This window comes from Pan troglodytes, chromosome 11, assembly GCF_028858775.2.
Source record: "Pan troglodytes isolate AG18354 chromosome 11, NHGRI_mPanTro3-v2.0_pri, whole genome shotgun sequence".
In the NCBI taxonomy this organism is placed as follows: domain Eukaryota; kingdom Metazoa; phylum Chordata; class Mammalia; order Primates; family Hominidae; genus Pan; species Pan troglodytes.
The window spans coordinates 26,565,135-26,590,653 of record NC_072409.2 but is presented as its reverse complement, the minus strand read 5'-3'; the positions used below and the strand labels follow the sequence as shown (position 1 = coordinate 26,590,653).

General features: G+C 42.6%; 1 protein-coding gene across 1 annotated transcript in view; it reads left to right on the top strand.

Moving 5' to 3' along the window:
• Positions 1–5,966: 5,966 nt before the first annotated feature.
• The window catches only part of UGCG (UDP-glucose ceramide glucosyltransferase), a 38,168-nt gene continuing 18,615 nt past the window's right edge, over positions 5,967–25,519 (top strand). Inside the window, exons 1-2 of the mRNA XM_016961429.4 lie at positions 5,967–6,465; positions 23,733–23,874. Of these exons, the coding sequence (XP_016816918.1) occupies positions 6,368–6,465; positions 23,733–23,874 (240 nt within the window). The 5' untranslated portion in view covers positions 5,967–6,367. The remainder of the gene's footprint in view (positions 6,466–23,732; positions 23,875–25,519) is intronic.

The following is a 25,519-nucleotide window of genomic DNA, read 5'->3' as shown; positions in this document are numbered from 1 at the left end:
AGCTGCATACATAGTCTAGGTGAAGATTTTAGCATTATGAGCTTAAATAAACTAGAATGAGTCTTAACTATCTATCCAAAAATAAAGACATTTCCAAAAACACTTTTAAAAAGATAATAGTTAAGGCCAGGTACAGTGGCTCAAGCTTAGAATCCCATCACTTTGGGAGGCCAAGATGGGTGAATCCCTTGAGTCCGGGAGTTTGAGACCAGCCCGGGCAACATGGCAAAACCCCATCTCTACAAATAATTTAAAAAGTATGCAGTGAGCCGAGATCATGCCACTGCACTCCAGTCTGGGTGACAGAGACTCTGCCAAAAAAAAAAAAAAAATTAGCCTGGTGTGGTGGCAGGTGGCTGAAGTCCCAGCTACTTGGGAGGCTGAGGTGAGAGGATCACCTGAGCCTGGGAGGTCAAGGATGCAGTGAGCTGTGATTATGCCACTGTGCTCCAGCCTGGGTGACAGAAGGTGCTTAAGTGCCCACAAGGTGCTAAACCCTGGGATCTGATGGCAAACTAGTAATTCTTTTTAAGACAGAGTCTTGCTCTGTCACCCAAGCTGGAGTGCAGTGGTGTGATCTCACTGCAACCTGTCTCAAAAAAACAAAATGAAAAAACAAAAACAGTTGATATTTACATGGGGCATATTTGAACATCTTTTGAATTTAGCTTCCGTTAAGAATAAACATTAGTGGTTCAATCTAGGAAAGTATGGATTAAAACAAGATTAAGCATGAAATTTTAAAAGAAAATGAATATGTGATTTAATTTAATTTAATTAATTTATTTATTTTTGAGAAAGTCTCACTCTGTTCCCAGGCTGGAGTACAGTGGCACGTGATCTCAGCTCACTGCAACCTCTGCCTCCCAGGTTCAAGCAATTTTCCTGTCTCAGCCTTCTGTGTAGCTGGGATTACAAGCACGCACCTCCATGCCTGGCTAATTTTTGTATTTTTAGTAGAGACAGGCTCTCACCGTGTTGGCCAGGCTGGTCTCGAACTTCTGACCTCATGATCCGCCCGCCTTGACCTCCCAAAGTGCTAGGATTACAGTCGTGTCCGGCCGAGTATGTGATTTTAAAAAAAAGATTTTAGGCCTGGTGCAGTGGTTTACGCCTGTAATCCCAGCACTCTGGGAGGCTGAGGCGGGCGGATCACAAGGTCACGAGATCAAGAATATCTTGACCAACATGGTGAAACCCCGTCTCTACTAACAATACAAAAACCAGTCAGGCGTGGTGGCGTGCATCTATAGTCCCAGCTACTCTGGAGGCGGAAGCAGGTGAATCGCTTAAATCCGGGAGGTGGAGGTTTGCAGTGAACTGAGATAGCACCACTTGCACTCCAGCCTGGGCGACAAGAGCGAAACTCCACCTCAAAAAAAAAAAAAAAATTTTAATTAGGCATTTGGATATGAGTTAGCATAGCAGCTGAGAAGAACATGAACTCTAGTAAACTCTAGTCACTCTCCTGGACCACACCCACATATATAAACACAGGATACCAGTGGTTTATCAAGATCAGGCCCTGAACTGATAATTTGCCTGGAATCTTTGTATCATTTAAAGGCAATTTACAGTAACACAGTATCTTAGGATCTGAAGGCTTTTACAAAGTTACCATTTCATGCATAACAAACCAATGTAAGTTAATCACCTGAGCTGATAGTTAAGGTATTTTTCTACTTAATTCTAAACATGTTTAGAAAAAAGACAAGAATTACTTTTTTCTTGGCATTAGCACCACAAATTTCATGTCAATTGATTCTTTGTTTATGAAACTTCAAATTTACTCAATTTCTGGAGGATCACCTTGTTTTCACCTTATTTTTTAAGTTTTTATAGGGCTGAAAATTTACAGTATGCCTATCTTTTAAAAATAATAATACACTCACCATAGAAAACTGGATTGTGATCTTTAAAATGTTTACATGAAAAATTATTTATAACAGTGACAAAGATGGAAAATATGTGATATTGAGACGAAAATTATGTTGTTGACTGTCAAGTAGAGTATGGGCTTTGGAGCAGGTCTTCAGGACGTGATTAGTTGAACTAATATGTAATTACTCTAACTCTTTAGCTTAATTTTATAAGATAAAGGAGGAGGTATGGAAGTTAATGTGTATTTTTCTCACAACGAAAAACCATTTAAAAATCTTTACAGACAAAGGAGAAAGCTGAGAAATTTTTCCAGAAATTTTTTCCAGAAAATTTCAGAAGTCACTGAAATTTTTCCAGTGACTTCTGTCAATGGATAAATAAACATTTTATCTATTCATTCAGTCAACAAATATTTAAGTGCCCACAAGGTGCTAAATCCTGGGATCTGATGGCAAACTGGTAATTTTTTTTTTTTTTAAGTCAGAGTCTCGCTCTGGCACCCAAGCTGGAGTGCAGTGGCATGATCTTGGCTCACTGCAACCTCTGCCTACCAGGTTCAAGTGATTCTCCTGCCTCAGCCTCCCAAGTAGCTGGAATTACAGGTACCCACCACCATGCCCGGCTAGATTTTGTATTTTTTGTAGAAACAGGGTTTTACCACGTTGCCTGCCACCACGCCCAGCTAATTTTTCTATTTTTTGTAGAAACAGGGTTTCGCTATGTTGCCCAGGCTGGCTTGAGATCCTCCCACCTTGGCCTCCCAAAGTGCTGCAATTACAGGCCTGAGCCACCGCGCCCAGCCGCAAACTGGTATATCTTATTCAGACATTTATAGCATTTCCAATGTTATACACATATTTGTATACATATATACATAGAACACCTTTAGTGGAACACTCACTAATTTTTTTTAAGAATTTACTTTTTAGAGTAGTTTTAGGTTCACAGCAAAACTGAGCAGAAAGTACAGAAGGTTCCCATATACCCACTGCCATTCCCTCCATCAGCCTCCTCCACTATCAACATCTTGCACCAGAGCACCATATTCGTTACAACTGATGGACCTACATTAACACACCATTATCACCTAAAGTCCATAGCTTACATTAGGGTTCGCTCTTGGTGGTGTATTTTCTACGGGGTTTGCCAAATATATGACATGTATACACTATTATAGGATCATACAGAATAGTTTCACTCACAGCCCTAAAAATCCTGTCATCTATTTGTCCCTCTTTCCTCTGCTCCATGGCAACCACAGATCTTTATACTGTCTTCGTACTCTTCCCTTTTCTAAAGCTGTTTTAAAACGAAGTTTGGGTAAACATAGTTTAACTAGGGTCAAGTATAATATAACTGATCTTTAATCTACTGATTATACTCAATTTAGCAAATTTGTTAACTCTTAAGAATATCTACTTTCACATTTCTTTGGCCTCTTTTTTTGTGTTACTGGTCATACTATATAAAACCCTTTGTTGTAAGGTTCCAGAAAACATTTTTGAAAAAATGCAGAATATAAAACAATGCTTAAATTAAGCAATTGGTGTTCCTCAAATCTAAGAGGGCATTTAATGATAAGATGCAGCATTATTTTATATATCACTGAGATGCACTATTATTTTATATTTGAGTAAAAGAAAACCACAAGCCATTGGCTGGGCACAGTGTCTCACGCCTGTAATCCCAGCACTTTGGGAGGCCGAGGCAGGTGGATCACGAGGTCAGGAGTTCGAGACTAGCCTGAACAATATGGTGAAACCCCGTCTCTACTAAAAACACAAAAATTAGCCGGGTGTGGTGGTGTGCAAATGTAGTCCCAGCTACTGGGGAGGGTGAGACAGGAGAATTGCTTGAACTCAGGAGGCGGAGGTTCCTGTGAGCCTAGATCACGCCACTGCACTCCAGCCTTGGCGACAGAGCGAGACTCCACCTCAAAAAAAAAAAAAAAAGGAAAAACGCCAATTAACTCTAAGATGGCATTGACTGTGAGATGCATTCCCATTTCAGAGAAATTAAAATTTGTTAAAGTGTTTTTTTGAAGTGTGCCTTAGAATTAACTACAATCGTAAATTTTTGTTTGGAACGTCATTTCGATGTTAGAATTCTATTCCACTTTTTTTTAAGACAGGGACTCACTGTCACCCAGGCTGGAGTTAAGTGGTGCGATCACAGCTCACTGCAGCCGCCACTTCCCAGGATCAGGTGATCCTACCACCTCAGCCTTCCCGGTAGCTGGGACTATAGGTGCCATAACCATGCCTGGCTAATTTTTTTTTTTTTTTTTTGTAGAGACAGGGTTTCATCATGTTGCCCAGGCTGGTCTCAAACTCCTGGCCTCAAGCAATCCTCCTACCTGAGTCTCCCAAACTGCTGGGATTACAGGCATGAGCCACTGCGCCTGGCCCTCCATCCTGCTATTTTTATCAGCCAGTAACTCTCAACAGTGGGAATTTGATTTTGAAACATTGTTCTTTCCCACTGATTCTGCACCAGTGGAGCCAAGGATGTTAATCGAGGAATGGTTCGGACATTAACTCTTCTAGTTGTAGTTTGTCATTTAATTGCAGATTGAGGTAGATCATTCAGTGACTATTAACTACCATAAACAGCAATAATAAACAACTTTTCTTTTTTTTAAATTCATCTATTTTTTTTCGAGACAGAGTCTCGCTCTGTCGCCCAGGCTGGAGTGCAGTGGCGCGATCTCGGCTCACTGCAACCTCCGCCCCTCCAGGTTTAAGCAATTCTCTGCCTCAGCCTCCGGAGTAGCTGGGATTACAGGCGCCTGCCACCACGCCCAGCTAATTCTTTGTATTTTTAGTAGAGACGGGGTTTCACCATCTAGGCCAGGCCGGTCTTGAACTCCTGACCTCATGCTCCACCTGCCTCCGCCTCCCAAAGTGCTGGGATTACAGGTGTGAGCCACCGCGCCCAGCCACAACTTCTTTTCAAAATTGAATTCAATTCTGAAATATCTCAAGGGAGGTCATGGATTATTTAAAAGGAAATCACTTGCAACAATAAACATAAAACAATGCAGAAATAGTATAAACTCATCTAGATTGAAGAAACACAAACATTGAGTACTAGCATCTTCTTGGGATGACTTAAAATTAGGACAAATACTTAGTTACCTTACTACCCAAAGTGACATTTCTTCCCATTTTAGAGCTGTGCTGTCCACACGTACAATTAAAATTTTCTAGTACCTAGCCAAAGTATTTAAAAAGAGAAATTAACTTAATAATTTACCTAATTTAATGTAATATGTCCAAAATATTATCTTTTCAACATGCAATCAATATAAAATTTACTAACGAGATGGTCTTCCACATCTGATGTACTGTTTACTCCAGAGTGGCAAGCTGCCTTTCCAACCCTCACTTAGCCACATGTGGCTACCGTATTGGATGGCAGTCTTAGGGAATTTCAATATCAACTGATTCTTTAATTCTGAGTTTGAGAATTTCTTTTTATAATACACACGGTCGCTAAGGCGCTTAGAGATCTGTGAGGCGCATGGAGATTATTTTACTCTCCGGTCCCTTTTGATCCAAGATCCCACAGCATTAAAAGCAGTAAGAGGGAAGGCAATGGGCATCCCTTGCGCCCAGGAACGTGGCCTGGAGGGCCTGGCTGCTCCGAGCAGTAGCAGTGCCCGGCGGGGAGGCTGCAGACGCGGCGTTGGAAGTTGGATTTCTAGACAAGCGCCGGCAGCTGCCCGGAACCCGTGTCTTTTTCTGGCGCACCCAGGAACAGCAGGGCCAGACGGAGAGAGAGCAGCCTCCAGCCAGGCACAGGGTCCCGAGCTGCCACCGACACCGAGGGAGCCCGGCCCAGGGCTGCAGCGCTTTCCGCCTAGGTGGGCGGCAGCGGGAGCGAGCAGCCGGAGGAAGCCCAGCCTGCGTCCTGCGGGCAGCAGGACACGATCTCCCCGGCGCGCTCTCGCCGGCGCCGCAGCGGGCGCGCGGGCGACAGGGTGGGCGTGGACCGGTGGGGGCACCGCCCCTGGGAGAGGCGGGCGCCGCGGTTCCGGGGGCGGGACGTGCCGAGGAGTGGGGCGCGAGCCGCCGGTTTTGATTAGTGCGCGGAGCTGCGGCGGCGGAGCTGCTCGGCCGGGAGCCCGGCGGCGAGACGGAGAGGCGGCGGAGGTGCCCGCGCGCAGGGTCTGGTGGGCGGCCGCGAGGCTCGGGAGAGGCGAACCGGAGCGCGGGGCCGCGGTCGCCCCGACCAGAGCCGGGAGACCGCAGCACCCGCAGCCGCCCGCGAGCGCGCCGAAGACAGCGCGCAGGCGAGAGCGCGCGGGCGGGGGCGCGCAGGCCCTGCCCGCCCCTTCCGTCCCCACCCCCTCCGCCCTTTCCTCTCCCCACCTTCCTCTCGCCTCCCGCGCCCCCGCACCGGGCGCCCACCCTGTCCTCCTCCTGCGGGAGCGTTGTCCGTGTTGGCGGCCGCAGCGGGCCGGGCCGGGCCGGCGGGCCGGGGGATGGCGCTGCTGGACCTGGCCCTGGAGGGAATGGCCGTCTTCGGTTTCGTCCTCTTCTTGGTGCTGTGGCTGATGCATTTCATGGCTATCATCTACACGTGAGTGAGGGACCGCAGGAGGGGCTCGGGGCAGGGGTCCGGGCCTCGGGGACAGGCGAGAATGGGAAACGTTTGCGCTTTGAAGGGGACTGGGCTCGGGCGGGGGTGGAGAAAGCTGATCGTCAGGCTGTTCCCCCCGTTCCCTCGCCCCTCGGACCGGCGGTGGCGGTGGTCTTTGCGAGGGAAAAGTGTTGGGCGTGGGAAGGGTTTGCTGGGTTGCAGGCGACTGCCCAGCCAGGCTAAAGGAGACTGCTCTTACGTGTCAGGCTGAAGGTGGTGGCTTGGTTTGATTGTGCTGGGGATTCGTGTGATTTTTCATCTGGGCCGAGATGTATGGTGTATTGTTTTTTTCTCCCGACCTGGGCCACGTTTCTGTTAGGGTGGTGATTGTGTCCACTTTTCTGGGAGCTGCTCACAGCTATCTGGACACCTCCCTGTGGATTTTCTTCTTCCTGGAAGGGCTCTATGCGCTTAGATAGGTGTGAAGCACCTGTCCACCCTGAAAAATGTCCACCAAACCTCCGAGCTGGCATGATAGCTTTGAGTCCTGTCAGCTTGTACATCTCAGCGTGGTTTTCTTTCCTTTTTTCAGTTCCTCGTTTTATTGTTTTATGTAGATTTGTACTCTCCCCGTGCCGGCCACATCTTTTCATTTTTGTTTAACAAATACTTCTTGAGGCCTACTAGATACCATGCACTGTTATTGGCCAGGGGACATGGTGGTGAGCAGGACAGAATTCCTGTCCTCATGGGGCTTACATTCTAGAAGGAAGGAGCAGATAAAATCTAAATAAGGTTATGAGATTGTGACGAAGCGTGTAAGTAAAATAGAACTGGGTGATGGCGTGAATAGAGACATGGGTTATGTGGCTAGTTTGGTATATCCACTGTTTAAGGTGAAATCTGCCTCTGTAAAGAAATGAAAAAATTGTATAGAGCACATTACTGATATCGATTCACTTGGATTTTTAGTCTGGGGGGAGAAAAGAGCAATTGTATATAGTAATCGTTACCATGAACTAGAATAGAGTGTATGTTAGTGGAAGAGACTTTAAGAAATTAGTTACTTTTAGTTTTTTGGGTTTTTTTTTTTTCCTTTTTACTGCGGAAAAAGTGTGCCTTTGCTTTTGGAAACACTGTATTTTATTAGTATAGTGTGGCATTTCCTGGTACTGAGAAAGATGATGCTGGTACAAGTTATACTGATATTTCTTTGAAAGTGAAAGAAAACATGCCACTTGGATATTGTTGACTTTAGTTTTTGGAGTTGGTGAGCTTAGTCACAGCACATTCTGGAGTTCATTTAAAATATGTGAGTTCTTTTTCTTTAAAAAAATTGTTACTTTTTACCGTCATAAAAATAAAAAATGCTTACTGTGTAAGGAATTTATGCAATAGAGAGAGATGGAGAAAATTAAAACATGCACACACCAAAACTACATTACCTTGTTAACCTTTTGTGACTATCCTTCCAATCTGTGTGTGTGTGTGAGAGAGAGAGAAGGAGGGAGGGGAAGAGGGAAGAGAGAAAAGGACTATATTATGATTATTGTTCTGTAACCTGCTTTAAAGTTCATGTGTTTAATAAATGTTTATTGAAAAGCCGTTTTGTGCAAGGCACTGTTCTAGTTGCTGGAAGAGTGAAGAACAAACATACAAGTCCCCTGTTCACATGGAACTGTCCTGTAAAATGTCTTGACCGTTTTTTGCATGTCAATATCTGTATGATCTCTACATCATTTGTAATAGATGCATGATATTTTAGTTTACCAGGTACCAAGATTTATTTATTATTACTGATGGATGTTTAGGTTGTTTCCAATTTATCTAGATTACAAACAACACTGTGATGAATTTATATGCATACATCTTTGAGAAATGATCTCAGTTATATTTCCGAAAGAGGAATTATTGGGCCAGAAGTGGTGCACATTTTAAACTTTGATACATATTGGCCCCATGGAAATGTTATGTATATTCACAGTCCTGGTAACATTGTATGATGGCCCCATTTTGCCTTACAAACACTAAGTAGCAGGCATTTCACTGTTTTCTGTTTCTATTTTCATTCCTTTAAAGTTACATTGAGCACTTTTAAAATATGTTTATATGCTAGTTACATTTAGATGTAAATTACATACTCATAATCCTTTGCCTGTGCTGCAATCTGTTGCTGAATTCATCTTTCTGATATAAAGGTTGTTTTCTGTCACATGTAGCATTCTTTTCCCCAGTCTGTTTTTTGTCTTTTAACTTTGTACATATATTTGACATGGAGAAAAGTGTGTGTGCATGTGTGTTTTAGGTAGATAGGTCTTTCCGTTTCTTTTACATTTTCTAACTCTTATAATGTTTATATCTTCCTTATTCCTCCAAATTATTATATATGTTAGTCTCTGCTTCCTCTTAGTATTTTTTTCTTAATTTTTTCACATATTACCCTGAATTCACCCAGTATTTTACTTTGTTATATGAGAGCTAGAGCCCTAATTATAGTTTCTTCTAAATATTTAGAGACTTGTCCAGAATTACTTATCAGATGATTATTTGATTATTCCACTGTTTTGAAATATTTTTATTATAAACTAAGTTCTGCTTTATACTTGGGTATGTTTCAAAGCTTCTATTGCCCTTTCTTAACCTATTTTAGATGGCAGATGTTTGTAGGATTTCTGCCAACAATGTCAAAGGTAACATTCAGATTAGAGACATTTCAAATTCAAGAGTCTTATTGTTGAGATTGAAGATTTCCTAAAAATAACTAAAGATTATAGCCTTGGCAAGTTAAATAGCCTTTATGGGTTAATTTTTTTTTTTTTTTTTTAATGGTAAGTGCTAGTGTGGCTTGATAGGTTGGGGCCTAAGGTGAAATTGTGTAAAAGCCTAGAACTGATGGTAGTGTTTCTCTTCTAGCCCTTGGGAGCCACGTTGCTGCGTGATGAAGTGATCTAAGCAGAAACCTTGCTTCATGCTCTCTTCCCTATCCCATCCACCTCATATTATTATTATGTCCCTGTGTACATAAGGTCCTAATGTTTAGCATCAGGCTTTATCTTTCGACTGGAGGTGCTAGGCTAGTGTGGAAATAATTTATGTGTCCTTAAATATTAGCTACCCTCAAGTAAAACAGAGGTCCTTTTTTACCTGGAGGTGTATATGTATGTGTGTGTGTGTGTGTGTGTGTGTGTGTATTTTTTCTTTGAGACAGGGTCTTGCTCTGTTGCTTAGGCTGGAGTGCAATGGCACGATCTTGGCTGACTGCAACCACCGCATCCCAGGCTGAAATGATTTTCCTGCTTCAGCTTCCTAAGTAGCTCCCAAGTAGCTGGGACTACAGGCATGCCTGGCTAATTTTTGTGCTTTTTGTAGAGACAGGGTTCTGCCATGTTTCCCAGGCTGGTCTTGAACTCCTGGACTTAAGTGATCTACCTGTCTTGGCTCCCAAAGTGCTGGGATTACAGGTGTGAGCCATCATGCCTGGCCCCCTGGAGATTTTTTAAGATTTTTTTTTTAAGTTAATTCTGCTTTCTACAAACATATTTCCTTTATTTTGTTTATTGTTATTTTTTTGAGACAGTCCTCTCTGTTGCCCAGGCTGGAATGCAGTGGCTCGATCACAGCTCACTGCAGCCTTCACATCCCAGGCTCGTGCAATTCTCCCACCTCAGCCTCCCAAGTAGCTGGGACTACAGGTGCATGCCATCACGCCCAGCTAATTTTTGTTACCCAGGCTGGTCTCAAACTCCTGGGCTCAAGTGATCCCCCCACCTTGGCCTCCTGAAGTTCTGGGATTACGGGCGTGAGCCACTGCGCCCAACCCAAATATGCTATTTCTAATGTACAGCAACTTCAATACCTGATGCACAGTTTTTGAATGGAATTTGCATACTCATTGTGTCAGGATAACTGCGATAAACTACCTGTCAAAAACATTTGGGATATTATTTTTAGTTAGTACGATCTTTGCCTTAAATTCATGAATACTTGGTGTTACGAGCCTTAGTGGAATGTAAATTGAGAACGTCTTTTTTGGGTTTAGTCCTGCCAGTGCCCTTGGACTGTGGTCAAACGTTCATCAGTCAGGATCATTGCTACAGGGCTACTTTCAGGGAAATGAATAAGGCAGTCCAGCAATTCAGCCCCTTTAACCTGAGCCTGGGAAGATACAGAATTAGACTATAGTGTGATAGCTTTAAAGACCAAAGTGAGGGGCAATGTGGGGAGGGAGAGCATCAAGAAGAATAGTTAATAGATACTGGGCTTAATACCTAGGTGATGGGATGACCTGTGCAGCAAACCACCATGGCACATGTTTACCTACGTAACAAACCTGCACATCCTGCACATGTACCCCTGAACTTAAAAGTTGAAGAAAAGGAAAAGAGCAAAGTGGAAATGGCAAGATTTTAGTATTCAGTGATGGTTCTATTGATTCATTATCCCTCCCTTTCTCTCTGACATTAATTAGTTCAGCACACCTTCATATCTATCCTAGATGTTGAAGCTATGTCTACTCGCTGGTATCTCTAGCTGTAGCCTTGTGCCCCCTCGATTTTATATTTCTTATTGTAGCCTTTATCCTTCTGGATTACTAATCTTGGATCACAGTAGCTTAAAATCTTACCATGAATCCTCATTGCCTCCGGGTTACAGTTCAAACTCCTTAATGAGACAAGCACAGCTCTGTAGGAGCTGAACCAGCAACGTTGTATTACTGGCATTTCCCCAAATGTACAATGTGCTTTCTTTGGAATTGTCTTTACTTTCTTTCTTTTTTCTTTCTCTTCCTTCTTTCCTTCCAAAAATCTTGCTTAATTAACTCCTACTCGTTCAAGTCATTTTAGACTTTAGTTCCTTATTGGGTTAGGTGCCCCTTATGGCACCCAGCCATCTCCTATTTGTTTTCTATGGTGGTGGAATCTTCTACATTCTATAGTGTAGTAAGCCCATTGTCCAGTGGGCAGAGTTTGTGTTTTCCTATAGAGCTAACTCACTATTGGTTATTTTACCTTCTGTGAGAGAATTTGTGTTAGCAAAGTTAAGCTTGCACAAGAAGGTGTGCTTTATATTGCTTATGAAGCCCATTTTGAAGCAATACCATTTTTGAAATAAGTGATGCAGGTAGTAAATTGGTCATGACATACCAATTATAAACAGACAGTAATATAGTCATGAGTGATAACAATAACAAAGGTCATTAGTCACTGGAAATTGCTGGCATGGACTATGTGAAGTTAGGGACCTGCTGATATAGCAGTGAACCTAATTTTACACGAAATATTAACAAGCTTTGTGACTTGGAGCAGGAAAGATAAATTCCTAGAGTCAGATAAATTGGTTCAGCAGAACCACACAGCGGAATTATAAAAACAACACATTCTGGGGTTGTTAAGCAAGGTGAACTTTTGCCCTTGTGGAATTCATATTCTTCCTTAGAAACCTAGCGTGAAATTCTCTCTTTTTTTTTTTTTTGAGACAGAGTCTCATTCTGTTGCCCAGGCTGGATGGCAGTGGTGCGATCTCGGCTTACTGCAACCTCCGCCTTCTGGGTTTGAGTGATTCTTGTGCCTCAGCCTCCCAAGCAGCTGAGACTACAAGCACGTGCCAACACACCCCGCTAATTTTTGTACTTTCAGTAGAGGTGGGGTTTCATGATGTTGGCCAGTCTGGTCTTGAACTCCTGGCCTCAAGTGATTCCCCCATCTCAGCCCAGCAAAGTGCTGGGATTACAGGCATGAGCCACTGTACCCAGCCGAGTGAAATTCTTGTGCCTCACTTGTGAAGAGCTGTATTAAGGTTGCTGCAGAGGCTGCTTCCCGCCATCTGAAGGGGAAGGAGCCCACCCTCCTTGTTTAACCTTTACCTGTCTCCAGTGGGTTTCCCTGCATCCCAGGCTTTCCTCTTGCAAAAGCCAAATTTGAAAACAGAACTGTAAAAGAAGTTATTTAAAAATGAGACAGACCGGGCGTGGTGGCTCATGCCTCTAATCCCAGCACTTTGGGAGGCCGAGGCAGGCAGATCACCTGAGGTCAGGAGTTCAAGACCAGCCTGACCAACATGGCAAAACCCCATCTCTACTAAAAATACAAAAATTAGCTGGGTGTGGTGGCAGGCGCCTGTAATCCCAGCTACTTGGGAGGCAGAGACAGGAGAATCGCTTGAACCCAGGAGGCGGGGCTTGCAGTGAGCCAAGATTGTGCCACTGCACTCCAGTGTGGGTGACAGAGCAAGACTCTGCCTCAGAAAAAAAAAAAAAATGTTCCCACCTTGGCTTTTTTTCTTTTCTTTTTGAGACAGGGTCTCGCTCTGTTACCCAGGCTGGAGTGCAGTAGTGCGATCATGGCTCACCACAGCCTTGACCTCCCAGGCTCAAGCAGCCCTCCTACCTCAGCCTCCTGGGTAGCTGGGACTACAGGCACATGCCACCACACCTGGATAATTTTTGTGTTTTTTGTAGAGACGGGGTTCTGCCGTGTTGGCTAGGCTGGTCTCGAACTCCTGAGCTCAAACAATCTGCCCGCCTCGGCCTCCACAGGTGCTGGGATTATAGGCCTTTTCCATTCTTCAGTCACCCAGTCTTTCTAGACCTGTGGTTGTCAAGTTTGACTGCACTATGGAGTCACATCAAGGGCTTAAAAAAAAGAAACGACTGCTGCCTGGGTCTCACCCCTACAGACATGGTTAAATTGGTTCAGGCATCAGTATTTTCAAAACTCCATAGGTGACATGGATGTGCAGCCTAGGCTGAGAATGATTGCCCCAGGCTGTCTGCCCACAATTGTGTACAGCACCTGCCACCTCTTGGCTTCATTTAATTCCCCATTTAGCCTAGAGCCCACAGTTCATCACTTCATTATCTTGCCTCTTGCCTCACCTCGTATCAGTCTGCCCTGTTATCTTGAATCCATCCAATAATTATAGCTGCTCAACTTTGAAAATCCTACAGAGGGTAATCACACAGCCATGTGGACTAATACTACTACACATTGGTAGTCTCAGGGCTCAGCTAAACCTGCATTGCGGTGCTGCCTGGCAGTGCTTTTTTTTCTGTGTTTAGCTCTGACATCCATCACTTAAAAAAACCTCTTCTAAATCTTCATTCTACCGCATTCTTGGTAGATGATCTTAGCTCCTACTTCATACTGTGGATCCCATCATGCCTTAAATTAGTTTTTTCTTTTTCTCTCTTTACCCTTCGGCTAGCTCTTCTTGAATTTTTAAAGAATTTCAAGTAGTCTTTAAAAAATTGAACTAGAGGCTGGGCGTGGTGGCTCACACCTGTAATCCCAGCACTTTGGGATGCCGAGGCAGGTGGATCACCTGAGGTCAGGAGTTTGAGACCAGCCTGGCCAACATGGGGAAACACCATCTCTACTAAAAATACAAAAAATTAGCCGGGTGTGGTGGTGCTCGCCTGTAATCCCAGCTACTCCGGAGGCTGAGGCAGGAGAATCACTTGAACTCGGGAGGTGGAGGTTACAGTGAGCCAAGGTTGTGCCATTGCTCTCCAGCCTGGGCAACAAGAGCAAAACTTTGTCTCGGAGGAAAAAAAATTCAACTAGAGAGCCAAGGCGGGGAGGATCGCCTGAGGCCAGGAGTTCAAAACCAGCCTGAGCAATATAGCAAGACCCCATCGCCACAGAAAAATTTTAAAAAATTAGCCAGAGGCAGTGGTATGCAGTGAGCTATGATTGCCACTGCACTCCAACCTGGGTGACAGAGCAAGATTGTATCTCAAAAAAAACTAGAAAAATTTAACTAGAAGCCGTCTGTTCCACTCTTTGGCCCTTTCACTCACTGTCAGGTTTCAGTAGAAACTAGTGTTTGTTTACTGTTATCACATTTCAACTCCCATTCATTTACTTTTTAACCGATTTTTAGCTGTCTACCCTTATCCTCCATGAACTGCCCCAATTCTTGCCAAAAGTGCTCAGAGATAGCAGCAAGTACATATGTAATCTACTGGACATTACCATTCTTACCTTGGTCTCTCCAGCAGCATTCAGTGTTATTCTTTCTTGAACCCTTTGAGAAAGAAAACAGCCTGGCCAGATAAACCCTTCTGTCACTTTACTTGCATCCTAGCTGTCTTTCTGCTTCTTTGATCCCCACTTTTAGTCTCCTTCATGCATTACTCTTTTTTTTTTTTTTTTTTTTGAGAGGGAGTTTCGATCTTGTCATCCAGGCTGGAGTGCAGTGGCACAATCTTGGCTCACTGCAACCTCTGCTTCCCAGGTTCAAGCAGTTCTTCTGCCTCAGCCTCCCAAGTCGCCGGGATTACAGGCGCACCACCATGCCCGGCTAATTTTTGTATTTTTAGTAGAGACGGGGTTTCACCATATTGGTTGGGCTGGTCTCGAACTCCTGACCTCAGGTGATCCACCCGCCTCAGCCTCCCAAAGTGCTGGGATTACAGGCATGAGCCACTGTGCCCGGCCTCTCCTTCATGCATTACTGATTCAATAATAATATATTCCTTCTTGGCCATCTTCTAAGAATGCTGTGCCTCAGAGAGCTCGTGTATTTACCTTACGGTGGATGGCTTCTGTATTTTTATCTCTAGGCTAACCTTACCTGCTGAGCTCTCTGTATCTGTTTATTTATTTACTCTTCATTTATTCAAAATTATTTTTAAAAATTGAGAACATACTATGTATTATTGCTTTGCTGGGCTCTGGAGAATTTATATTCTACTGTAGTGTTTCTCCAGTGTAGTTTACTGCCAGCCTGCATCATTTGGTATGGTTGTGAAAAATGCAGATTCCTAGTCTCTCCATCTGGTTTATTCACTTGTGATCTCTACCTGTGGGCATTATTTATACTACAAGTTGCAAACCTCTGGTCTCCTAGATGAGATGTCACCACTTGATGTCTTGAGAGTAAATTAAAGTTCGTATGTTCAAAAGTTCATTACTCTTTCCCATCTCTCATTGTGCCCAGATTTTATGAATGGCACCACTAGTTACCATAGCCTGACCTAGGTATACCCCTCATTCTCCCTCATTCCCCCTCCAGCAATACCATCATCAGTTATTGGCTAAACTCCTTGATTCTGAGTTCTCACCTTCTCTTGACTTTGCTTCCTTCGCTTGTTTCTTTTGTGTGTGTGTTTTGTTTTGTTTTGTTTTGTTTTGTTTTGTTTTGAGACAGTCTCGCTGTGTCGCCCAAGCTGGAGTTCAGTGGTACGGACTCGGCTCACCACAAGCTCTGCCTCCTGGGTTCAAGTGATTCTCCTGCCTCAGCCTCCCGACTAGCTGGGATTACAGGTGTGCGCCACCATGCCTGGCTAATTTTTGTATTTTTAGTAGAGACGAGGTTTCACCATGTTGGCCAGGCTGGTCTTGAACTCCCAACCTCAGGTGATCCACCTGCCTCAGCCTCCCAAATTAGCTGGGATTACAGGCATGAGCCACTGCACCCAGCCTTTCACTTGTTTCTTATGCCTTTCTGGTTTGTGTGCCTCTCTCTTTCTTTTGGACCTTTGCAATATTTTTCCCTTGCCTTCCATCTCCCCTGCCTGTACTTTATTCTCTTAACTTCTATAAATACAAAAATGATCCTGGTTGCTTCCTTTTAGTCTTTCATGGTTATTTCTTGCCTAGAGGATGAGCTCCAGGCCTTTTCAGCCTTGTCTGTGAAGTCACGAAGAATTTATAGCAGAGATGAGTCTTAAAGCAGTGCCGCTCAAGCTTGAGTGTGCCTGTGAATCACCTAGAGATCTTGTTAAACTGAAGATTCAGTTTCAGTAGTTTTGGGGGATGAGGCCTGAAATTTTGAAGCTCTGAAAAGCTCCCAGGTGCTGCCAATGCTGCTGGTCCATGGGCCACACTTGGAGTATGAAAGTCTGGAAAGACCGCCTCCTAGGAGTAGTTGGATGCTTCCATCTCTCTTCTCTCAAAGTGTTCCAAACATACTTTGATGATAGCCTGTATCACACTGCATTTGCAGAGTCCCGTACAGACTCTACTTCTGAATGAGAGGTGGCGTGTGCACATGTGAGAACCACCTCTCCTATTAACACATGGAAATGCTGTAATGATTAGACACTTACACACCCAGAGCCTGAAAATGTGAAAGGAAAATCTGCATATTCCAGAAACCAAGAGGGAATGCAAAGCAGTGGGTTGGTCTGGTCTGCTAATTTGAATCCCGGTGGGGTTTTAATTTATTGATATTTCTTCTCATTGGTATATTTTCCTGATTCTTTGCATGCTTGGAAATTTTTTAATAGATACCAGACATTTTGAATTTCACCGTGTTGGGTGCTGGATGTTTTTGTTTTTCTGGACTGTTGACTCCAGCTCTTCAATTCCTTTTCTTTTCTTTTTTTTTTTTTTTTTTTGAGATGGAATCTTGCTCTGTTGCCCAGGCTGGAGTGCAGTGGTGCGATCTTGGCTCACTGCAACCTCCGCCTCCCGGATTCAAGTGATTCTCCTGCCTCAGCCTCCCGAGTAGCTGGGATTACAGGCACGTGAGACCACACCTGGCTAATTATTTTTTGTATTTTTAGAAGAGATAGGGTTTCACCATGTTGGCCAGGCTGGTCTCGAACTCCTGACCTCAAATTATCCTCCCGCCTTGGCCTCCCAAAGTGCTGGGATTACAGGCATGAGCCACTGCACCCAGCCTACCTTATTTTCTGTGTCATAGGAATCACTATCTTCCTTTGCTTGATGTCCAGTATCTTCAAAACTGTTGTCTCCTGTATTTTTTTCTGATTTTTTGGTTGTTTCAGGTGGGAGAGAGTAAATCCAGTTAGCGTTTCTTCATCTTGTCCAAAAGTTGAAGGCTTGGGGGGTGGGTGGTGGGAAGAGTAGGGCTTTTAGTACTAGTGCGAGGACAGAGTCAGTGCTGCACACTAGTTATAATAACCTCAAACTGTAAACAACCCAAACATCCATCAACAGAAAGTAAATAAAGTGTGGTATATTAGTAAAACTATCCTGTAACAAGAGTGAATACATGATAGCTAAATGTAACAACGCGGATGATTCTCACAAACATAACGCAACCCAAAGAGGCCAGACAGGAAAGATACATCCTATGGGATTCCATTTATATAAAAATTTAAAGCCAGCAAAACTAGTCTGAAGTCAGGACAGTGAGTACCCTTGAGGGGAGCATAGTACGTGGAAGGAGACACGAGAGGACTTCTGGGGTTCTGCTAATACTGTTTTTTGATCTGGGTACTGGTTACATGAGAGTTTCACTTTGAGAAAATTCTTTGAGCTGTGTACTTACAGGTGACTTTATAATATGTACATTATGTATCAATAAAAAGTACCCCCCACACCACTTCCCCAACAAAAAGGTCAAGGCTGCAAGCCAGATGCATTATAGGAAGGTAAGAACTGGATTCCCAGTATAGAACCTAGAAAGCAAGTCGTCTGCCCTAGGCTGAGGGTGGAAATGGACACCCATGAGAAAGCTTGTGCAACGTGTAGGAATCATAGGCTCAAGTTCATACTGTCTAGGAAATGCAGAAACCCTGATCTGAGACACTAAAAGAAAAACTAGTTAGAAACCAGTAAAACTTGTAAGACCCTGTCCGAGCCACTTATAATACTGCCCCACTTTAAGGGCTCCACCATGGAGGCCACTTTTGAAACACTAGGCAATTGATCACAGTGCCCTCCCTCCCTCTCTCCCTCTCTGTCACCCAGGCTGGAGTGCAGTGGTGCGATCTCGGCTCACTGCAACCTCTGCCTCCCAGGTTCAAGTCATTCTTGTGTCTCAGCTTCCCGAGTAGCTGGAATTATAGGCGTGTGCCACCACGCCCAGCTAATTTTTCTATTTTTAGTAGAGATGGGGGTTTTGCCATGTTGGCCAGGCTGGTCTTGAACTCCTGACCTCAAGTGATCCGCCTGCCTCATCTTCCCAAAGTGCTAGAATTATAGGCATGAGCCACTGCACCAGCCCACAAGGCTACTTCTGACCTTGGAAACTCTTCTTTATTTTGAAAAAAACCACTGGGATTTAAAAAATTTTTTTGAAAAAAAATCACTGGGATTTTAAAAAAATTTTTTGAAAAAAATCACTGGGATTTTAGAGCTTTTTATTCTGTCATCCACATCTCAAACTCTTTCATGATTTCTGTGTAGAAATCTGTAGATTGGTTTCCAACACACTGGTCATGGCCAAAGGCATTGTTTCCGCCTGTGGAACGATTCTCCAGAGCAAAACTTTGTTGACATCTTTAAGAGTTTTGTAAGGAGAAGAGCTTCTGGGCATGTGCAACCCAACTTCCCCATTAAGCCACAGCTCCTTGACAGTAGGGAATTCACCTGTTGCTTGTTGCATTTCAGTGCATATGATAATGACTAGTGTACATTCGGGGCTGTAAAGATGTTGTCCAGTAAGTGACTGCAAAGCAGTCATGGAGTACCACTGTGTGCTGAGCCTAGTGCTAGAGGTGTTTTGTTTATTTGGTGACTTAATGGATATTCTTCTATTGTTTTGACAAACATTTCAAGTAATTTGTACCACGTGGCTTTGTTGGTTGCGTTATGTAAGTCAAAACAGTATTCTGCAAGGTAGGATCTCGTACCCTAGGGGGTACACAACAAACTGACCTGTTGGGTTTTGGAAAGAAAATATTAGAGAGAGACAGGGACAGAGGGGAGGCACAAATACATTTTTTAAAGGCCCTGTGATATAGTCTGACTTATTTGGAGTAGAAATTTCAGATATAGTACTTAACAATTCTCTTCATCCATAAACCTAGAGAGGGCTTTGTGGCTGTTGGGAGAGTCAGAATGAATCTATGATAAAATACTGCATTCTCAACACGAAAAGTTCTTCAAAGGAGGAGGTGTATCTAATGATATTTAAAGTAAAACATCTTGGGAGAAGGGAGAAGTAGGATCTACTCTAAACTTTACCAAAGTGTAATCGCCTCTAGGCTATTCAGTACAGCTTAGATGATCTTCGTTGCTGCTGTTTTTGATCTAAAGCCTTGCCACAGGCACTGAGATTATTAGTGGGCCAGGTCTCTCTGCTACTTGGCCAGCACTTGACCTGCATGTTTTGGTAGTTTAATAGCACTTAAGGATCACACAGTGGGACCAACAGATAAAAATCACTGGGATTTTAGACCTTCTTATTCTGTCATCCACATCTCAAACTTTTTCATGATTTCTGTGTCTTTACCTGTCCCTCTCTCTGGGTTGCATTCTGGGTAGCTTCTTCTAATCTAGATTCCAATTCTTTCGTAAATTGTGAGTACGCAAGATTCTGTATTACTTGTCTTTTGAGTTTCTGATGTCAGTGATTGTAACTGTCATTTCTAGAACTTGTGTGGTTCTTTTCATATTATTTGTGGTCATATATAATGATTTCCCTCATTTCCTTCTCTTCTCTTGGGTTTTGTTCAGGTACACAGGGAGGTTGCATTCTTGGCCCAAACCCACGTGGTGAGGTGTTCTCCAAGAAGACTGTTTTCTTTTTTGTTTTTGTTTTTGTGTGAGATGGAGTCTCTCTCTGTTGCCCACGCTGAAGTGCAGTGGCGCGATCTCTGCTCATTGCAGCCTCTGCCTCCCAGGTTCAAGGGATTCTCATGCCTCAGCCTTCCAAGTAGGTGGGACCACAGGTGCACACCACCATGCCTGGCCATATTTTGTATTTTTTAGTAGAGACGGAGTTTCACCATGTTGACCAGGCTGGTCTCAAACTCCTGACCTCAAGTGATCCACCTGCCTCCACCTTTGAAAGTGCTGGGATTGCAGGCATGAGCCACTGTGCCTGGCCAAGACTTTTTTCTTTTATTCTATTTCACTGCGGACTGAATCCAAGATAGAGAGCATCCGCATCTTCCCTCTATGGACCAGGATTTTTCTGCTTGCCTTTCAGGGAGTCCAGATTTACCCAAGGCTCTCAGAACAGTTGTCCTGTCATTCTTATCTCAGGCTTCTCTCCATCTCCAGGTCACCAAGGACCAATAGATGGTCAGGAGGCAAGCATGGACTCTAGCACTCAGTCACTGAAGAGGTTTTTTTCTCATTTCTGACCTTAGAGACTCTTCTTTATTGTCCTAACGGTTCAATTATGTATTTTAAAACATGCTTTTACTACACTTGTATTAAAGAGGCAGAGAGAAAAGTTTATGAATATGTACATATATAATTCGTATATACCATAAATGTGTGTATATATTTTGACTTGTATATGCATTTTTAAAACCTCTGGAAGGACAAGAAACTAGTAATGCTGGGGAAGCAGTAATGGAAACAGGCAGATGGGGGGCCAGTGGTGACAGATTTCTTTTATCAGACCCTCTTAATATTTTTAGTGATTTGAACCATATCAGTATATTACCAGTTCAGGGGCTGAACGTGGTGGCTCATGCCTGTAATCCCAGCACTTTGAGAAGCCAAGGCAGGAGGATTCTTTGAGCCTAGGAGTTCAAGACCAGCCTGGGCAATATAGTGAGACCCCATCTCCATAAAAAAATAAAAAAATTAGCCTGGTGTGGTGGAGTGTACCTGTTATCCTAGCTACTGGGGAGGCTAAGGTGGCAGGATCACTTGAGCCTGGGAGATGCGGATAATTACACCACTGCATGCCAGCCTGAGCAACGGAGCAAGACCCTATCTCATATATGTATATTCAACAGGATATATATACATATATATATATATTCAACAGGATATGTATATATATTCAACAGGATATATATATATATTCAACAGGATATATATATATATATATATATATATATATATCCTGTTGAATCAATTAATTGTGTAATATAAACTTTTTTCCCCAGCAGTCTAGATGTTCTTTACCCGGTGGGTTTCAGGCATCTAGTCTGCTATTTTGTTAGAAATAGAATAGTGATTATTTTTGTGGTTATATGCGTTTTAGATCATGGTTTTACCTGTCTGGTCCTCCAGATGAACTCTGTAGAGCAATATTTTCCAAACTATCTATGGCAAAGCAGTTGTCCTTTAAAATTATCCAATCTGGCTGGGTGTAGTGGTTCACACCTGTAATCCCAGCACTTTGGGAAGCCGAGGCGGGCAGATCACTTAAGATGAGGAGTTCGAGACCAGCCTGGCCAACATGGTGAAACCCTGTGTCTACTAAAAATACAAAAAGTTAGCTGGGCGTGGTGGTGCATGCCTGTAATCCCAGCTACTTGGGAGGCTGAGGCAGGGAAATCATTTGAACCCGGGAAGCGAAGGTTGCAGTAGCTGAGATCGCACCACTGCACTCCAGCCTGGGTGGCAGAGCAAAACTCTGTCTTAAAAAAATAAAAAAAAAATTCCAATCTGCCATGAGCCAATACTTTGGTAAACTACAATAAAAATAAATTGCTGATCACATGCTTAATGTCATGGCAATGTTAAATTGCTATACAAGTTTCTAAAAGGTTTCACTCAATTGTTTCTCACTTGCAAACCAGTAAAAAGCAATGCTGGACCAGACCACACTTTGAGTAGCACTGCGATAGATGGTGCTCCAGTATTTTCTGGTACTTGGTGTGTCAGAAATTGATACCACCCTGTTCTTTAAATTTCTTGTTGGTTTTAAAGTTTTTCCATTGTAAACCTGGTGTGTGTGTGCGTGCGTGTGTGCATGTGTGTGTAAAACTGTATGGCTTTATCTAAAACGTTAGATGTTTGCTACAGCACACACCTGCCTTAGTTAGAGACCAAGCCCGTGGCTAAGTGGTCTGGGTGGTGGTACTGATGTCCCTCCAAAAGTCTTTCCCAGTTTAATAGTGGATTTTATCAAATCAAGATGCATTGATGCAAGTATTTTTTGATCATCTAGAAGTTCTCATTGGTTGATTTTCACAGTAAGTCAGAGCTGCCATCTGCCTGGCAGCAATTGTAAGGTACCATTGATGTCAGAGATGTTAAAATGTGGAAGAACATGTGTCTTAGAATATCTTGCAGATGGACCCATGATGTTCTAGTGCCTAATTACTGTCGAATGCTTGGAGACTTGTTTATGAGAAGTACTTGTCACGTATTTACGAGAAGTAGGAGGAAGGCTTCAGTGGCTTCCTTTAGAAACTTCACCACTGTATTGAATGGCATCTTTTTGCGACAGCCTGATGTTAACTGGGGCACGTTCTGTCTTCTCTGGCATTGCTTCTTTCTTTTTTTTGAGATGGAGTCTCACTCTGTCGCCCAGGCTGGAGTGCAGCGGCACAATCTTGGCTCACTGCAACCTCCACCCCCGGGTTCAAGTGATTCTTCTGCCTCAGCCTCCCGAGTAGCTGGGATTATAGGCACCCACCACCACGCCCAGCTAATTTTTTTTTTTTTTTTTTTTTTTTAGTAGAGATGGAGTTTCACTGTGTTGGCCAGGCTGGTCTCGAACTCCTGACCTCAAGTGATCCACCCGCCTCAGCCTCCCAAAGTGCTGGGATTACACAGGCGTGAGCCACCGCACCTGTGTGGCATTGCTTCTTTCATTAGGAGCCCTGCTGTGCTGCAGCATCCTTGCAATGGACCAGCAGTGAGAACGTTGGCCATTTGGTCACTTATCTATGAACTGGTGGCACGGGTATATCTTCCAGTGTCATTAATAGACATTTTTCTCATCATTGAGTTTTTTTCTTACTTTCAGTTTCCTTCTGTTCTACCCCTGCCATTCTGACCTTATTAATATTGGGAGTTCCAGTTGTCCCATTATCTTGCTTGCCATGCAGACTGCTTGACACTTCTTTTAACTGTGTATTATCCCACTGCAAAGAAATTTCTCAGAAAGTTCTGGTTATCCTTTCATAATTTTCTGCTGCAGACGGTGTTTTATTTTACCTGTTTTTGTAGTTCTGTGGCCACTTCAGTGGCAATTTAAGAGGAAGAGGAGTTAATCTTTGGGCTAACACTGCCATTCATTTCTTCACCATGTATTTTATTGAAATGCCTGCGCTATGCCTGGCATAGTTCTGTGAGTATAGCAATAGTCAGAGAGTAGTACATCATGGGTATTCAATCTTTTGGCTTCCCTTGGTCATATTGGAAGAAGAATTGTCTTGGGTCACATATAAAATACACTAACAATAGCTGATGAGCTTTAAAAAATCGCAAAAAATCTCATAATGTTTTAAGAAAGTTTATGAATTTGTTTTGGACCGCATTGAAAGCCATGCTTACCTGGTTCTACTTCCCTTCATGTTTAGATCCTCTTTTAGAAACATGTCAAGTGTTAAAAATCTTAACTTAGAATTTAGTGATTTATTGATAGCTTGTCAGTGCTTTGATTTGACACTAATGTATTCTATAGAAATAATTTTTATATCATTTGCTTTTTAGCCGATTACACCTCAACAAGAAGGCAACTGACAAACAGCCTTATAGCAAGCTCCCAGGTGTCTCTCTTCTGAAACCACTGAAAGGGGTAGATCCTAACTTAATCAACAACCTGGAAACATTCTTTGAATTGGATTATCCCAAAGTAAGTTCATTGTTACGGTTTTTTGTTTTGTTTTGTTCCCCTCATGATAAACATTTAGGGATTTTAACACTGTATAAGGTGAAGGTATTAAAAATTCATGATGATATTGGCCTCATAAAATATAACCTTTAGTAGTAGTCATCACAGAACAGAAATAGGTTGAGGAAGGGGTGTAAATTCCCTTTCTAACCACCTATATGTCCGTGTGAAGTAGAGATCCCTGAGTAAACCTTCTGAAACTCAGACATTGTCAAGTGCGTGGTAGTTTGAAAATAAAAATTTTCTTCCATAAGAGCTGGATATGAACAATAGGAAGAGGAGACAAGGAGAGGGAGAAAGCAGTGTTAGTGGTCTGAAATGGGTTGCAGTACAGCCAGAACTAAACGTGACTTCTCCGGAGAAACTGGCTTTGAGCCAAGAATAGATTACAGTTAGTGGTACGGTAGGGTTTCATCTTACCTCATTTTTAATTTCCTTACTGTTCTGATTTTAATAGCTAATTGTATTGCTTATACCATTTATCTATATAATCTGTATATCTGTAAACTCAGTGTACTCCTTTAATTGGAGACCTTCCAGTTTTCTTGAGATGAAAGTATTCTTTTTATCACTTTGCTTTAGTAGTCCACCTGTAGTTTCTTAGGATAACTTAATATTCTTTGATTTTTGTACTTAGCTTTACAGCAGCTTTGTATTAAATTGCTTGAGACTGCTTTTGAAAGGGCATTTTGGTGGTAACAGATCACTTGTGAGAAGAATGTGTCTTTAAGCTTCTACCCACTTGACTTTCAGTACAGTTTAGTTTTCCCTTTGCGGTCTCTATTCACTTGCCTCAATTTTTACCCTATTGCCTCAGTTTTTCCATAGCTGTTTTTGCTACTGGGAGAGTCGTCCCTCTTAATTTTTTTAGACAGGGTAGCTCAAATAATCAGAAGGAAGATGATATGCGCACTACACTTCTTATGGTGACTGGTTTTCATGCTCTTATTTCTTTTCTTTTAGCCTTTATTTTTCTCGGTAGCACCAATGAAAAGAATAGAGAAGACACAGATGTGATAGCCTTAATGCAGCACTTATTAAGTAGGTAGACATGAGTATCATTCAGTTGTATTTTTAGTGTTTTTATATTATTGCTTTGGAGTTTTGGAGTTTAGAAGCCAATTTTGGAGTATTGGAAGCTGTTTTGAAGCAAAAAAAATTATATGTTCTAGTTTGTGTCTGTTTATATGCTTAATAATTTTAGATATTTGAATTAAATACATGTGTTAACTTCAATCAATTAAATATATAATTTTTAAATAAGATATAATTGTATATACTTGTTTTTTCAAACTAAAAAATGGTAAAACTTAGCCTTTTGTAATTGAGAAAGATATAAATAAAATTAATTGTAAAATAAGCTTTGCAGTAAGAAAAATGGGAGATTTTCAAGCTCCATAAAAGTAAATGCAAAGGAGAATTAATGTTTACGAATGAAAGAAATTTTCTGTTGATTATGAATGAATCTTAGAGCATAGCTTAGAGTCATATGCAGTATCATTGTGAAACTTAATCTCACATTTCAGTTTTTTAACCATCCTCTTTCACTTTCCCCATTCAGCCACTCTTAAAATTGGTCATGGAATTTTTATGTTGTAGTGCTTGT